At 53.3% G+C, this 12,728-nt stretch overlaps 1 protein-coding gene across 1 annotated transcript; it reads right to left on the minus strand.

Moving 5' to 3' along the window:
• Window positions 1-409: 409 nt before the first annotated feature.
• On the minus strand, window positions 410-6,819 carry LOC100958908 (keratin, type II cuticular Hb5). Its single transcript, XM_003790407.1, has 9 exons — window positions 6,400-6,819; window positions 4,361-4,569; window positions 3,738-3,798; window positions 3,503-3,598; window positions 2,706-2,870; window positions 2,350-2,475; window positions 1,759-1,979; window positions 1,021-1,052; window positions 410-603 (listed from the first exon to the last, which is right to left on the minus strand). Exons 1-9 carry the CDS (start codon window positions 6,817-6,819, stop codon window positions 410-412), a joined length of 1,524 nt encoding a protein of 507 aa, XP_003790455.1.
• Window positions 6,820-12,728: the final 5,909 nt, after the last annotated feature.

Below are 12,728 nucleotides of genomic sequence, written 5' to 3' on the forward strand. Positions count from 1 at the left end.
CATCCTTCCCAGCCAGGAGGGAGCCTGTGGGGAGGCTCTGTCTGTCTGACCATCAGGCTTGGGAGGCCTGGCAGCGACCGTTAGGATGGTGCCTTGATCCAGGGGAAGGCCAAACTCCCATGCTGTCCAACATCTCTGGATGACCAGAGCATGGTGAATAATACAAATAATACAAATTGGCCACACGTATTTAGAAGCCAGGCTGGAGTTAAGTGAAAGGCTGGGAATGACTCTAAACTGAAGCCATCATGAGAGCTAGGACACAACTTCCCAAAAGAAGAAGGTGGAGGAGAGCGGCCCGAGGGTCTTTCCCTCTGTAGGAACATCTGGAAGATTCTGGAAGCAAGCACACATTTTCCATTCACACACATTCAGTGGGGCAGGAGCTTGGCAGGAGGCCACGGCTCTACTATGCGAAGCGAACGGATCGGCTGCTGGTGCAGCTGAAGCTGGAGGAGCGGGGCTGGCAGGGTGAGCAGGAGTCAGGGGCCATCACTGTGATGCTGCCCCCTGTGGCCGAGGGGCCGGAGGTGATCTGGCGCCCTGGGGTGGTGCTGTATGCGAGGCCCCCACAGGAGACTCCACCACGGGAGCTGCTGACACCTGTGAAAGAAGTGAGGCAGAGGGGTGAGGGCTCCCCGTGATCTCACCTGCTCCATGACAGGCCCCAGAGGGCAGCAGCATGGCCCCCTCTCCAAGGGGTCTAGTGCTCGACAACGCAGGCCCTGTTCCTCAGTCCCATGTCGGGGACTGGGGCAAGAAGGAAGCTACTACTACTGGACCTGGAGGGGCAGAGCTGCCAGGCCCCGGCATGGCCTGTGGCTCACAGTTGCCACCAGTAAAGGGTGCTCAGCTCTGCTTTCTCTAACTCCCCTTGCCATCCCCAGTGAGGAGTCAGGGGAGGGTGAAAGGACCTCTCTTATTTGGGAGAATATTCGAGGCTCAGTGGCTTCAGTCAAAGGGTTCAGCTTTGCCTATCCACAAAGCCATTTTTCTAGGGGATTCGAGGCAGATACTCACAGACATTCACGGAGCCCACACCTTCACACAGCCTGGGGAAAGAAAACTCCTGTTAGTTGCAGACACTGAGCTAGAATTCCTTGAGACCAGTAGTTGCTTGGGGACAGAGAGGTCATCCTGTGTACAGTCTATCTGCTGGGAGGCAGGAAGGGATCCCCACATCTCTGCTAAATGCTCCCTTCTTTAATGATTCTCTAACCACAGAGACGGCCCTTCTGATTTCCGCAGCACTGGGTGAGATTTGGAACTGCACATGCTGCCCCTAATCTGAGTACCACAGTCTACCATGGATAGTGCCAATCAAGCTCACAGAAACGAGAGGCAAGTCAGCTGCCCCTGCGTGTGAAGGGCTTTGTGGAAGAAGAGAGCTAAATGCACACAGAGTCCGTCCCAGTCACGAGACACGGGGCTGCAGCTTCGGGTAGGAAGCTGTTCGACCAGAGCCCATTTGGAGGCACGTGACTTGGGGGCAGGTCTCAGCCCTTCTGCTCATTAGCCGTGTAGCCCTGAGAAAGGCGCTCTGAGCCTATTCTAAAATGGTACTGACTTCACTGGATTATGAGGATCATAAAATGAGCACTTAGAACAGGTCTAGCATTTAGTAAACATTCAATAAGTTATTATTATTAAAGCTTGATCTGTACTAGCCATGGTCAGAGTCAGAGCTCATACTCAGTTCAAGTTGTCCAGGACCAGGGCCTCCACCCTGGAAACCTCCAAGGTCCTGCTCAGCCCTACCTGTGCTCCTCGCCCTCCAGCAGGCGCCTGTAGGTGGCGATCTCGATGTCCAGGCCCAGCTTGGAGTTCATCACCTCCTGGTACTCCTTGAGCAGGCAGGCCATGTCCTGCTTGGCCTTCTGCAGGGCGCTCTCCAGCTCGGCCAGCTTGCAGCGGGCGTCAGTGAGGGCCGCCTCACCCTGCTGCTCAGTCTCGGCCACGGCTGCCTCTAGCTTTGAACGCTGTGTGAGTGAAGATGTGAGGGCAAGGATGAGCGAGAGGAGGCACAGCTTGGCTCACCCAAAGTGATGGCAGGGAGGGGCCAGTCCCAAAGAGAAGGTTAGGCCGGGGGCAGGTAGTTAACAGGGCTGTGAACACGATGGAGGAGGCAGGGGGCTTTCTCCATCTCTCCTTGATGGTGGGCAAGAGGTGGCCAAGGACAGCGCTAGATCTTCCTTATAGGCTCATCCAGCCTGAGACCCTGCTTTCTGTCTGGGTCCCAGCTCCCTCATGCTGTGAGGCCTGACTGGGGCCTGGCCTGTCTTCCTGGGGGCAAAGGGCTGCTGCTGGAGCCTGCCTATGCTGGGTATTTGAGTCCTTCCTGGACCCTACCTGGCACTTGGCATTCTCGATTTCAGCCGTCAGCCTCTGGATCATGCGGTTCAGCTCGTTGATCTCCTCCTTGGTGCGGCGCAGGGTCTCCCCATGCCTGATCACCGTGGCCTTCATCTCCTCACACTGAGGGAAGCAGAGATGCTCATGAGGCTCAGGATGGGACATGTCAGCCATTCAGGACCCAGGATGATTGTGCAGGTTGTGCAGTGCTCAGCCTGTGCAACCACACATGGCAGCCTTTCTCTTACCATCCTTAGAGATTGGAATCCCCGGACTGAAGAAGCCTTTTGTAAGAGACACCTTGCATCCCTCCCACTGCCATGTGTAGGAGGCAGGTGTCCTGTGCCACTCACCTTGCTGCGGTACCAGGACTCAGCCTCGGCCCGGCTACGGCTGGCGACATCATCATACTGGGCCTTGATCTCAGCGACAACGCAGTCCATGTTTAGATCCCGACTGTTGTCCATTTTGACAATGACTGAGGTGTCTGAGATGTGGGCTTGAAGAACACGGATCTCCTGTGGGGCCAAGAGCCAGTATGTTTGGTTCTGGTGCCTGATCTGGGCTGTGTGCTCCACCCGTCGGGGCAGTATCCCCTCCCTGGAAGGGCACCGGTCATGAATGTTACATGGCTCCAGATCTCAACACTTTTGTTCACACACAGGCTTATTACAAAACAAGAAAGCTGGACAGGGCCCCCAAGGTCATCTGGGAACAGCTTCTGGCTTAACAAATGGGAAAACGGAGGCCCAGAGGGTAAGAAAAGCGTGACTCAAATTTACCTGGCAGGGGAGCTGGGGCTGAATGCCCAGATGAGTGATTAGTCTGCTAATTAAGACCACTCCCCCCCACCTCACATGCACACTTTCAGGCCCATCTTTGGATGGACAGGCAGACAGCACATAAGCAGACACTCTAGCACACAGAGGTCACCGGCACCAAGCAGCCCAATCACACGTCTGTCCATCCACATTCCTCACACGCACAAACGTGAACATGGCCTCTGTACCCTGGGCCCCTCACATATGTGTGCAGGTACTTTTCACACTTCCATCACACGCTGGCAAACAGGTGCACACACGTACCCTTGGCCTGCTGCCCTGGTCCCCACACCCCTCTTCACTTGCCCTGGTTGGCAGGTGCCCCTCACCTCTTCATAGAGGCGCTTCAGGAAGCTGGACTCCTCTACCAGGGCCTCGACATTGGCCTCCAGGTCTGATTTCCGCAGATAGGCGCAGTCCACATCCTGGCAATGGAACCGAGAGGAAGGGGAGTGCATGTGGGAGGGGCCAAATGAAGGCGCCCTGGTCAGCATGGGGACTGTGCCCTGAGTTAGAGTTGGCACAGATGAGTCCCCTCCTCTGCCCCACAACCAGCCTCCTCACCTTCTTTAGAACCACGAACTCATTCTCTGCCGTGGCTCTCAGGGCCACCTCCTCTTCATACCTGGGTGTGAGAGAAAGAAGGGCTGGAGCTGAAGAATGATACCTTGAATACCACGGAGCTCCTGTGCAAGTTCTTCCAGGGGTCCAAAAGGAATTCACTCCTTCTAGACTGTGTCTTGGCCTCTCCTTGATCTACTTTGTGTATAACTCATGGGCTGGCTTTTGTTCCATCACGCTTCTATTCCACCCCAGTCCTTCTGCCTCTGGAGCGAGATTAGACATGCATATTCCAGCCCCCAAGTCTAAAGTCATGTGTGCGTCCCAGGGCCCAGGAGAGTCCATCAACCCTGTCATAAAGGTAAACTGTGAAGGGCAAGAAACACAGAGGGCTGTAGAACTTCAGGGGGTCTCCTGTCCTCTCTCCTGAGAGGCTAGTTCTAGGACTCACAGGGCTGGAGTCTTAGAGGTAGAGCCCAGAATCTGGAGAAACCCAGGCCCCACTGGACACTCCTGCTGGGTCCTAGGAAGCCTGCTGGAGGAATCCGATAGATGCTGCCATGAGAGGCTATGGCAGAGCCTCCAGGGTTCTCTCTGATCCCCCCACCCTCCAACACCACACTCACTTCTTCTTGTAGCCCTCCAGTGCCTCCTGCACGTGGTTGAGCTCCGCTGCCAGCCTCCCACTGTCGGCCTCCACACACTCGGCCTCCCGCCGCAGCGTCTCAATGTAGCCAGCAAACAGCGGCTCCAGGTTGCTCTCACAGCACTGGCGGTTCTGGTAGAACTGCCATTTGGTCTCCAGCAGCTTGTTCTGCTGCTCCAGGAAGCGCACCTGCCATTAAGGTGGAGAGAAGAGACTCAGCGGGGAGGCTGGCTGGGGGGGGCTCACAACCCCTGGTTGCCGGCTGAGAGGGCAGAGCCATGGAGTGGAGCGTCTGGGGCTCAGGGCACCCCATTACCAGGCCCCCAGGGAGACAGTTGTGGGTGTGAAGGAAAGCCATCCTGCTGGAAGCCAAAGGTCTCATTCGAGCCCCAGTTTTGCCACTTTACGTGGGCAATTTGTTTAACCTCTTGGCGCTGTTTTCTCACTTTGAAAATGAAGATAATGGTGCCTACCTTAGACCTGTTATGAAGACTGAACAAGTTAATACACGTAAAGTATATTAGAACCATCCCTGACACAGACTAAGTACTTGGTCAACTTAATTATTATGATAATTATTATAATTACCAGTTGTCCTTCATTTATTCATTTGTGCAATAAACACTTACTGAATATTTGCTGTGCGGTGCCAGGGCCTGTGCTCCGATACACACCTGCACCTATGTCTGTGTCATCGATCTACTCGTTTTATTCAGTTGTCACAGCCCTACGGGGAGGTGATATTACTTCCTCTGTATTACCAGTGGGGAAACTGAGACCCCCACGGTGTAAAATGATCTGCTCATGGTAGGTGATAGATTCAGCACCCCTGAGTTCCCTCCCCACCTTGCCTCTGCCCACACTGTGCAGAGTGGCTGAGCAGCTCATCCACCTGCTCTCAGCTTCAGTTCCTATCCAATAAAATCTACCCGTGGACTCATTTTGAGGATTAATTAAGATCACTAAAGAGAAACAGAACCCCCAGAATGTGAGCCTCTTCCTTTTACTCTGCTAGAGGGAGGTCTGCAGACACAGGAGAGCTGACACTAGGTAACTCCCGGTCTGCCCCCCACCCCCAGGCCTCCTTGGGAGGCTGCGGCCCAGCTATGTGGTGGTGGGCTTCTGCCAGCGTGGCCATCTCCCATTCCAGCACTCCCTCTGTGAAGCCTGGCAAGCCTGGGTTGGTTAACTGCCACACCTCATCACTCACTGCCACTCTTGGAAAAGAATAATAGTAACAGCTGACGTTTCTTGAGCGTTTACTATTTGCGAGCACGCCCTGTGCATGTGCTCTCTAAGCCTCCCAACAGCTGAGGAGGCAGGGTCTGCTATCCAGACAAGTAACATGCCCGAGGTGTCCCACTCCTGAATGGCACAGCAAGGATCTGGGGGAGACAGCGTGGCTCTGAGTGGTGCTCCAGCCCCTGCACAGGGTCCCTGGGCCACGAGCCACAGTGCCTTTTTTTTTTTTGAGACGGAGCCTCAAGCTATCCCCCTGGGTAGAGTGCCATGGCATCATGCTCACAGCAACCTCCAACTCCTGGGCTCAAGCGAGTCTCCTGCCTCAGCCTCCCAAGTAGCTGAGACTACAGGCACCCGCCACAACGCCTGGCCATTTTTTGGTTGCAGCCATCATTGTTGTTTGGCGGGCCCGGGCTGGGGATTCGAACCCGCCACCTTAGGTGTATGTGGCTGGCGCCTTAGCCGCTTGAGCCACAGGCACCGAGCCAGCCACAGTGCCTTTTACCTCCTGCTCTTCCAGCTCCCAGGGCCCGGTAATTCCTGGGTTGCCTTGGCTCCATGCACACATACACTTGGGACCACAGGCTCAATTTCTAGGCCACACCTGGACCTCTTTCAATGTTGCTGGAATTAAATGATGAAAACTGATCCTTCTACCTACATGGGTCTGCATTTCTTTTTTCCTGCTCCCTTAAACCTGTTTGGCCAACAGATTGGGACCTTCCAGTGGAAGGGGAGGGTTGAGGTCTTTCCTGGACCATCACAGGCCTCACCCACCTTGTCGATGAAGGCGGCAAACCTGCTGTTGAGGCACTTGATCTGCTCCTTTTCCTCGTGCTTGACGCACTGGGCGTTGGGGTCGATTTCCAGGTTGAGGGGCGTGAGGAGGGTCTCGTTGACCGACACGGTGGTGATGCAGGGGGGGCTGGGCCCGCACACGCCGCCTGAGCGGTATCCGAAGCTGCGTCCACAGGAGCCAGCGCGGAAGTTCCCAACGGCCATGCGGGGTCCACAGGGGCCCAGGTTACAGAGGCTGCGGCTGCCAAAGCCCGTCAGCCCCCGGTAGCAGGACACCCCTCGGTAGGGGGCCGCACTGATGCAGCAGCGGTTGCCAGTTTTGGGGGCCACGGCTGAGCAGGAGCTGAAGTTCCTGGTGACCCCACATCCTGAGCTGATCCTGTAGGAGCGGCAGGACATGGCAGGGCTGTGTGCAGAGTCTGAGAGGCTGAACGTGGGTCGGTGCGGGCTGCAGAGTGCGAGGCTTAGCGTCCTTCTGGTTTCTCTGATCCTCCCTGGGCCTTTTATTGGTGGGGAGAGCTGGGGCTGGCTGCATAAAAGGAGTGAAAATTCATTTTATGTTGTTTATGGGCTTGGGGAGTTTGCCAGCAACTCCCCAAGGACTCGTCTTAAAGGTGAGCTCAGCAGTGACTCTGGGGCCCTGTAAAAGTATTGAAGATGTTATTAGGGACCCTACGTGTTTGCACTTTTCATCTTCAAAGCTCGTTTACATATATTAAGTAATTACTTTTCTCACAGTCTCTCTGTGAGATGGCCTCAACCCACACTTGGAAACGGCTCTGAACTCCACAACAGTCGGGCGGGGGCTGGGTTTGGGATACAGGCAGGGGCCACTGTCTCAAGGAAGAAGTTCCAGGGTCTTGGGAACTTCTCCCAAGTTCCAAGGGTCGTGGGTTAGCTGAGACCTCGACCTGCCTGGCTCTGTGTGGGAGACATTCTCAAGTGAATCATTGCATCTTAGGGGCTGATAGGGCAGGCAAATCCAAACCCACCCAGGTGGTGTCGCCTGGAGAGTGGCTGAGGACGAGAGTGGCCATTTTGACCATGCTTGCTCTAGGACAGAGGCTGGAGTGGATGGTCTCTCGGCACCTTCTGGATTCCAGCCCAGAAGGCTCTGTTCCAGCGCTTTCATGTCTCACCCAGCAAAAGTGCAAACCACACAACTCTCAGTGGCCACAGTTATGGCCACTGTGAATAATGGGAGAGTCTCCTTTAGCCACTTTCTTCTATTTGGCCAGAAGGATTAGAGAATCCAATCCTGGGGTAACCTGGTGGCTATAAACTTGCTATGGGCATATTCCCTTTGCTCTTTAAGAAGAAACAGGTCATGTGAGTTTCTTCCAGGACCACAGCCTGAGAAGGTATTCATTCCGGTGACTAGCCCCCAAATTGTCATCATTCCATTGGTTAGCCCCAGAACTGCCATCATTCTGTTAGCTAGCACCAGAATTGCCACCCCCAAAGAAGGGTTAGAGATTGCTCTGCACAAAGCTGGGAGTGGGATGGTGGCTTATTCTTGTCTGAGGATGCTATGATTTCTGCCTCCTGGGGGCTCTTGGAGACTCATCCTTTCAACACCCCTTCTTCCCTTTGTGTCCTTGAGCACTTATTAGGATAACAAGTGATTTTCTTTTAATGTTTATTGAGCACAAACCTTGGGGATAAGGTCTCTGCTCTCAGGGATGTTAGCCAGACACCCTTAGATGAAGAGCTGATGAGCTTCCTCAGGAGTGACTCCTCCAGGAAGCTTTCCATAACCCAAACGCTGCCCACTGTCCTGTCATTCCCCTGTCCTCTGTGAGATGCCCTACCCTCTGCCCTGGTCTTCCCTCATTGCCATGGCTGGCCAGCCTCAGGTCTTCACTAGGATCAGGCTGATTCCTATCTCCACATCCTACATCTGTTCTTTAGGGTAGAGTGGAGAGATCGTGGCAGCTGGTGGGGGAGAGCAGGTGGCCTCACCAGCTGGCCCTACAAGATATTCAAGTCATGGTCACCCATGGGGCAGTAGCTGGGTTTAGCAACCTGGGCAGTGAGATCACAGTTGGAAAACCTGGTTCAAGGGCCAGTTTGGACCCTTTCTAGCTGTGTGGCTCTGGGGAAGTTCTTTATCTCTCTGAGCTTATGTTTCCTTGACTGAAAGCCCCTCCAGGGCTGTTGGGGGGTTACATGGGTGATGTCTGAGAATATGCTCTTGGGACCATAAAACTGCACACAGGAAAGGGCCTATTGCTTTCCGCCAGAATGTGGGTGGCGCTGCCCTGCCCAGGGAGAGGGCCGGCTCCTGGGCCTGCCCCTGTCTCCTCCTCCATACTTTTATGACTTCTTCATCCATCAAGGATACTTTTAATGTTTTCCTTAGCCTGATTTCACTAGTCTAAAGATTTTGGGTGGGGTCTAGGGGCAGAGAGAAGAGGCTGTGCTGGGGGAGCACTGAAGGTGTTTCCCCTGGGGCAAGGAGCTTATTGCTCAGGATCCAGGGATGTCTTCTGGGGCCTTGTACTTGAATTCATTGGCTGGCTGTTGTGCAGACCTAGAACTGATGTGTAGCCAGGAGGGATTTGGGGAGGAGGGTAAGGGCTGAACATGGGAAGTGGAGGAACTTGACAGCCCATAAAACCTCCCCGTCTTCATACCTCCTGCAGCCCTCTGTTCTCCTCCAGGCTGTTGATGAACCAGATCCGCTTCAGTCTCTTTAGGAGCAGGAGGGAGTGGAGGTTCTGTCCTGGAGAGAGGCTTCTGGCCAGCTGTTTTCCCTGCCCACAACACATACAACAACCCAAACCTCCACCCCAAACTGGGCCCTGAGGATGAGGAAAGGGAGCCAGGGAATTCAGGAGAACTGAGGCAGCCCCACCATTTCCAGAACTAAGGTCTCTGTCCAGGCCCAGCAGGACTATCTGGAATGAGGTGTGACTGCCTGTGAGGGGGTGTGCACCGGGGAGGATGTGCCAGGATTGAGGACCCAGGATGTGCTGGTGAAGTTAGCACAAACACTCACTCAGTGGAACACAAGTCCCTGCCGAGAGAGTCAGGATGCTTCTAGGGCCGGTTTCATCCTCATCTGCTACCCACCTGGGTCTCTTGGTTCCCTGAATTGCACCCCTCTCCCTTCCCCAACCCCTCCATGTCCCACCTTGGCCTGCAATGTCCCAGAATGGCTGCCTCTTCCAGGAAGCCTTTGTGAACTAGTTACAGGGAGACTGTGATTTCTCACCTTTGCTGTCTCATAAAATGCTCGATCTGGGGCTTCCCAGACAACTCCAGTTGCCACTTTCCCTCTTGTCCTAGGCACTGTCACTCACCACTGCTGGTCCTGTCCCCTCCTGCCCCACACCTGTTGAAGGCCCTGCCTGGTGTTGGGAATGGCCACTCAAGTGTCCATGACCCTCCCGTGATTCCAAATGCTCCTAAGAGGCTGCTTCTTCCATGAAGCCTCCAAGAGTTAATTTGGGGTCTTTACCTCACCCTGGAGCCTCAGCCCACTGCTAAGGCCCCATCTGGATCTGCTGCACAGAGGACACCACCTGGGCTTTCCTCGGAGGCCTCAGGCCTGTTGCCTGAGCTGGGGCAGGTTGCTCTTCCCCACACCAGGGCTTGATACCTCTCTTCCCTCTACTCTTTCACCGGGGCTATTAATAAGAGCCCCTTGTTTCTAAGAAGGCTTCCTGGGTTTTCAAAAGATAGGAGAGCCCTGACACCTCCCTCACTCCTGCCTTGGGTGTCAGAGCTGCCTGTCTGCCCTCCCAGTTCTGTACTACTATGTGCCTGGCTCTCATGGACCCGCTCACTGTCCTTCCTGGCTGGCTGGTTCTCCTGAGTCATGGGCATGGCCTGTCCCGAGCAGGGCCTTGGGGGCTGCCTGCACATCTTATTCAGGTTGGCACCGTCCGTCTCCTCCACTGGCCAGGCTTCTATTATGCGTCTAAATGTACCTGCTGTACATTCAGGCACGCAGCGTTTGAAGTTTTTAGCCTCTTCTGTGGCTGTCAAAAAACTCGGGCCCAACTCAGAGACCCCAGGTGAAAGAAGTGAAGGGCACAGCCACACGGCAGAGCTGGATGAACCGAGGGTACACTGCCCCGTGTTGCAGCTGGGTTCCTTTTCCAAACTGCTCCCTAGCCTGCCATATCTTTCCTCCATGGCTTCCCCACCAAGAACAAGGAGGGGAACTCTTCTCCTGAACTCTGTCCACAGGCCTTCCTGCGGGTGGTGTCCCTGATGGCTGTGCTGTTTCTTGTGGCTACCCCGGGTGACAGCAGACACTCAATTAAAACAGAGCCTCAAAGTTCAGAATTGGGTCATATTAATGGTTTTGAAAGTTTTCTTCTTTTCTAAGCCATTTTCCTAAATCTTAGGAGGAAAATAGCTATATAAAACCGTGTGTTTACTTCCTTATTTAGTTGCAAGACAGATAAGTTTAATGTGTTGGACTCCCTGCCCACCCTGGCCCCTGCACTCGGTTCTCAACACAGGAGTGTGATCCCTGTGAAACACAAGGAGGGCTGCATGCCACTCCCCTGCTAAACACCCAGGGACTCTCAGTATCACTGGAGTCCAAATGATGGTGGCAAGGCCTGGCACTGGCTGTGCCCATGTAACCACTGGCCTCCCACTGCTCCTTGGCATCATAGCTCACAGCAACCTCAAACTCCTGGGCTCAAGTGATCCTCCTGCCTCAGCCTCCTGAGTAGCTGGGACTATAGGCTCCCGCCCCAATGCCCAGCTATTTTTTCTATTTTTAGTAGATGTGGGTTCTATTTCTTGCTCAGGTGCATCTCAAACTCCAGAGCTCAAGCAATCCACCCGCCTCAGCCTCCCAGAGTGCTAGGATTATACGTGTGAGTCACTGCACTCGGCCTCACTGGATCTTGTTTTTAAAAAATTTAGAACAATATGAGGGTACAAATGACTAGGTTACATTGTTTGTGTTTCTAGAGTAAAGTTCAAGTTGTAGTTGAACCTTCCATCCAGGACACTATTCAGCCATAGAAAAGGTGGAGCCTTCATGTCTTTTGTATTTACCTGGATGGAGTTGAAACACATTCTTCTTAGCGAGGTACCATGAGAATGGAAATACAAGTAGCCAACGCACTCAACACTAATACGAAGCCAGCAGAAAAACAACTACACGCCCATATGTGGACCTTCTTTTTAAAACAGCAACCTGCTCTCATACCCCAAGGGCAGTTTCCATTGGGTTTATCTTCCTCCCATCTAGTTCTTTTTCCATCTTGTATAATACACTCTATAATTTGCTTATTTATTCTATTTATTGATTATTATCCATCTCACCCCTCACCCCCAAATAAACTCCATGGAAGCAGGGATTTTTTTCTGTTTTGTTCATTGATGGATCCCAAGCTGTGAATATAGTGAGTGCTCCATAAATAGCAGTTGACCTCTTGAATATGGAAAGGAATGAATGTCTTGGATCCTTTAGATATTGAATATTTGGCAGGAAATGCCACCTTGTGGGAAGCCTTGGCCCATGAGCCCAGAGGAGCCCACCTAGTTTGAAAACCGTGGCTCTTTTCTGCTTCAGACAGAGCTGTGTTGGCTGATGAGAGAAGGACTAGATTTCTTTTTAAAAGTTGCTGTCCATTTCTGTGATGGTTGTACTCTCATTGAAATTTGGGAGGGGAAAAAAAGTTGCAAAAGAGGCTCAAGCTTCTTTCCTCCCTAGATCTTCCACCCTTGCTGGAAGCCGGCTTTGAAAAATCTCCTGCGCCCTGTCGCTTCTAGAGATGTGGCCAGCAGAGGGCAGCAAACATCCATAGCTGGGCTGGTAGCGGTTCTGCTGTGGCAGGAACTGGACAGCCAGGGAGCTCCCTGCCGTGTCTCAGGTTTCCAGCGCTTAGGAAGCTGGAAATAGTCCCGTGATACTCCTGCATCCACCTGTGGTGATGCTGGGGTGGCTGAGTCACTGACTAGAGTAATAATACTAGAGACACCACCACCATCAAAACAACAGCAATCATTTCTGTGCACCCACTGTGTGCCAGGCTGCGTCTGGCATCTTAGACGTGCCATAGCAAGTACTCTCCACAAGTTTTTGAGGTAGGAAATATTTTTTTCCACTTTAAAGATGGGGCAAGAGGTATATTGAAATGAAGTGACAGGCAGAACAGCAGGTGGTGGGGAGCACGGGCTCAGGAATAAGAGCGCCTTTGTTGCCACCACTTATTTAACTTCTCTATGCCTTGGTTTTGCCATCTGTCCAATGGGAATTATTAAAAGTGCCTACCATATACAGTTATAGGAGTTAAAACAAAGAGCACTTGCAGCCCCGCTCTGTTCAATATGTT

Source organism: Otolemur garnettii, unplaced genomic scaffold (assembly GCF_000181295.1).
Source record: "Otolemur garnettii isolate 467f Iridium unplaced genomic scaffold, OtoGar3 scaffold00043, whole genome shotgun sequence".
Lineage (NCBI taxonomy): Eukaryota > Metazoa > Chordata > Mammalia > Primates > Galagidae > Otolemur > Otolemur garnettii.

Excerpts from the sequence above, each read along its gene's own strand:
- LOC100958908 (XM_003790407.1), bottom strand. The coding sequence starts at position 6,819 with ATGTCCTGCCGCTCCTACAGGATCAGCTCAGGATGTGGGGTCACCAGG. Across the intron at positions 3,799-4,360 it reads CTGGAGGGCTACAAGAAGAA|GTATGAAGAGGAGGTGGCCC; the intron begins GTGAGTGTGGTG and ends TCTCACACCCAG. Across the intron at positions 2,476-2,705 it reads AGTCCTGGTACCGCAGCAAG|TGTGAGGAGATGAAGGCCAC; the intron begins GTGAGTGGCACA and ends TGCTTCCCTCAG.